At 53.4% G+C, this 3,065-nt stretch overlaps 2 protein-coding genes across 2 annotated transcripts; one reads left to right on the top strand and one right to left on the bottom strand.

Moving 5' to 3' along the window:
• Positions 1 to 433: 433 nt before the first annotated feature.
• PHACADRAFT_202777 (uncharacterized protein) lies at positions 434 to 1,087 on the top strand (the record flags this gene model as incomplete). The annotated part of the gene is made up of 3 exons (XM_007402919.1): positions 434 to 608; positions 726 to 824; positions 882 to 1,087. The coding sequence occupies 3 exons, from the start codon at positions 434 to 436 to the stop codon at positions 1,085 to 1,087; spliced, it is 480 nt and encodes a 159-aa protein (XP_007402981.1).
• A 397-nt stretch (positions 1,088 to 1,484) lies between these two features.
• PHACADRAFT_266340 (uncharacterized protein) lies at positions 1,485 to 2,985 on the bottom strand (the record flags this gene model as incomplete). The annotated part of the gene is made up of 4 exons (XM_007402918.1): positions 2,897 to 2,985; positions 2,731 to 2,834; positions 1,764 to 2,657; positions 1,485 to 1,705 (listed from the first exon to the last, which is right to left on the bottom strand). Coding segments are annotated over exons 2-3 (898 nt in total), but the record flags the coding sequence as incomplete, so codon positions are not given.
• Between the last annotated feature and the right edge of the window lie 80 nt (positions 2,986 to 3,065).

Here is a 3,065-nt window from a genome sequence, read left to right as displayed (position 1 = left end):
TAGTCTTCGTGTAGATATGTACGGTGTTTGTACGATGCAATTGGTCGATGTTCTGTTAGATTATATTGGCCGGTGAGAGTTACAAGTTGCTCAACCTCATCTATGTCAGATGCATATGAGTTTCTGTTCGAGTCGTCCCGCAGCGAGCTCCCCCTGAATTTTTTGTGAGACTGACCTTTGAAAGGATTTGGTGCTCGACACAGACTCCGACCGACGAGTTCCAGAAGCGCGCCAGAATGGCAGGGAATCAGGAGAACGCCCGTCGGCATCTCCCGTCTCTACCGTAAGCATAGTACACCTCGCCGAGCACGGCTCGCATACTTAACCCACACAGCTTTGTAGTCATGGTCGAATATTATGCATTCGGCTACAAAGTCATATATCAGTGGATTCCCGCCAGTGCAAAGGAACTGAGCATGGAACCCAGGATGTCATGTCTGATTATCTGGTCACTGTTGGCGGGCAAGCCAACATGCTGAGGCACGTCCGGCTAATTCCTGTCAAAGGTAGAGGGGTCATTGCTTGGTGTCTCGCCTCCACCGACCCTAGCGACGGGCTACCCTCGAAAGTGACAGATGTCGAGATGATCGAGAAGCTGAGCCCAAATTGTTGGCCGGGAAGGGCCTCAAAGCGGTGGCGGCAGTAATAACATGGCAAACTGTTCAGTTCTGGTGAGCACAACGTATTCAGCATTGAATGGACAGTGGGCTGACATTTTTGTACAGCTATCTTCGCAGCGCTACCTCGGTGGTCTTTGCATGACATGTACCAAACCTCCACTTTGCCCGTGCTCACTCCTATGTTCTCTGCGAACGCCTGCGCCTGTATCTCGTCCGTATTGGTTTTGTCGATGAACCAAGCTGACCCCCCCCCCTCCGAAGTGAGACAAAAGCTTGTCGACTTCGGGATGCTTTTATTCGTACACCTCCGACCCTCGTACTTGCTCGCGCATAACGACTCGAAGCTATACCACACCTCGCTCCAGATCTCGGTCTCGTACACGCGCTGCTTTGCGGACCCGCCGGCTCAAGGTGCACCAGCAGCTCTCCGCCGCCTTCGCGTCACTTCAGGCCAGGCGAAGCTCTAGAGCACGCTCAGTAGCATCGTCGACTGCGCCTACGCACTTTTCTATCGCGGCGAGGCGGACGGTAGGAACACCAGCAGCCACCCGTCGCGTGTCTTCGTCACTGTCTGCAAACCGCAGGGGATGGCTGAGGACATCTGCAACGTTGTAGCGCTGTCGAGCTGTTCGACGAGTGAGTCTCTCCTTCGGCTTTATCCCTCAAAACTCCCTTGCTCATGCGCGGCTCCTCCCTAGCGCCTTTGATAACTAATCGCAAGATTGCCGCAACGGCGCGCAACGTCCGGCGAATTGGACTCATCTATACCTGCATGCGTCATCTCGACGGAGACCCGACCGGCCCTCCTCTCCTTTACTTCACGTATTTATCGACCGCTATTCTACCCTTGATATCCATGTACCCCTACCGGCTGATTAGTAGACTAGAAATAAGTATAGCGAATACCCAAGTGCGTGTCTATTCTTTTCAATGGTCACATTCGAGCGGCGGACCCTCTCGCGTGATACATATCCATAACCAATCCGAGAACACGCATTCGACCTTATAGAACACACAATAACCCTGTCGTCTCGTCCCACGTGCGAATCCTGCAACCGTACAACTCTTACGGCACGGCCTAGGTACTTCATGGTGAACAGTTAGCATCTCGCCCGTGCGCACAGTCAAGGTTTCAGGACTCACGGCTGGGCTGCCCCCTCTCTTACTCCCGGCATAAAGCTTCCTGCATCTTCTGAACGTTCCTCCTCAGCGAGGCCAGCTTTCGGTCGGACGAAGAGGTGCCCATCTCGTATGTCTTGGACCACTTTTAGGTCCTCCGGAGCATCGACGTATGAGGCGTTAGGGCCTCCTGCTCCTTGAGGAACGTTATCGCGGGTCAGAAGTGCGACTCTCCAGTAGTGCCCGCTAGAGGCAATGAGGTAAACTTCCTTGACGCTTCGGTCGGCGTCGAAGAGCAGGGCACCTTGATCTTCCGCCTGAAATGCTCCGGTGGCCAAGAGGTTGAGGAGCTTCTGGTCGAGCTCATGTGCTGGCAGGCGTCTCTTGGGGTGCCGCTTGCATTCTACTATGGCGACCACTCGACTCTTCTTGATTTTATGACCCAAGAAGTAGGCCTTGAGTCGACCGTCGTCGGTGTTGTCCGGCCTGCAGTCGCCGGCGATAACGCAGAAGTCGGGAACCTTCTCATCTTCCACGGGGACGGCGATGGTCTCCATGCTGGCATCCGGGTCTTGTACGGCAGCTTCATCGTCATCCTCCCCACCAGCCATCACTACATCTCCGCCCGCGTCCAGTTCCACCATCAAGTTCACAGGGAGCTGGGGAGCGATGACCGTGCAGGGTACACCTGACAGAAGAATGGTAATCCTACTCAACATCTCCGCGTACCACGGAGCTTCGATGTTTCGCCTATTAGCGAGGTATGACAGTCCAGTGTGGCGTGAGACTGCCAGCTTGGCTGCAAGCTGTTGCTTGGTTTGAGCAATGTAGTCTGCCATCGCCTTGAGACTTGAGGGTTGAGAGGGTAGGGGGAGGTGGGCGAGTTCGATGGGGCACTCGCCCTTGATATAGAGACATCTCGTAGCCAGAGGAACAAGAACAACAGACATAGTAAATCTTGAGGCCAGATGGGCTTGAACAAGACGCTTACCTGTTCGAGACTCGTTGTCGCATCGGTAGCTGTTGATTCTGAGCAGCGTGGTTGAAGACAAGAATTGTGTCGCACAACAAACCTATTATGGGACCAGTCCTTGTCTTAAAATAAAAAGCAGAGTCTTGTGAGGATGTAGTATGAAACATTCGCTAGCAATACTTACCGGCAGACGAACGCGGAGCAAGCTATAAAGAACAAGGGCCGAGTGATTGTTCGTATAACGAAACAAGAGACAGGTCCCGTGGATTGTGAAACAGGCATGCCATTGTCAATCCCAGACGAACACGGAGCGTAAGTCCCTTTTGGTATGTCGAAGACGATTTCCTTATTTG

Source organism: Phanerochaete carnosa (genome assembly GCF_000300595.1).
Source record: "Phanerochaete carnosa HHB-10118-sp unplaced genomic scaffold PHACAscaffold_556, whole genome shotgun sequence".
Taxonomy (NCBI): domain Eukaryota; kingdom Fungi; phylum Basidiomycota; class Agaricomycetes; order Polyporales; family Phanerochaetaceae; genus Phanerochaete; species Phanerochaete carnosa.
This window is presented reverse-complemented; position numbering and strand designations above follow the sequence as displayed.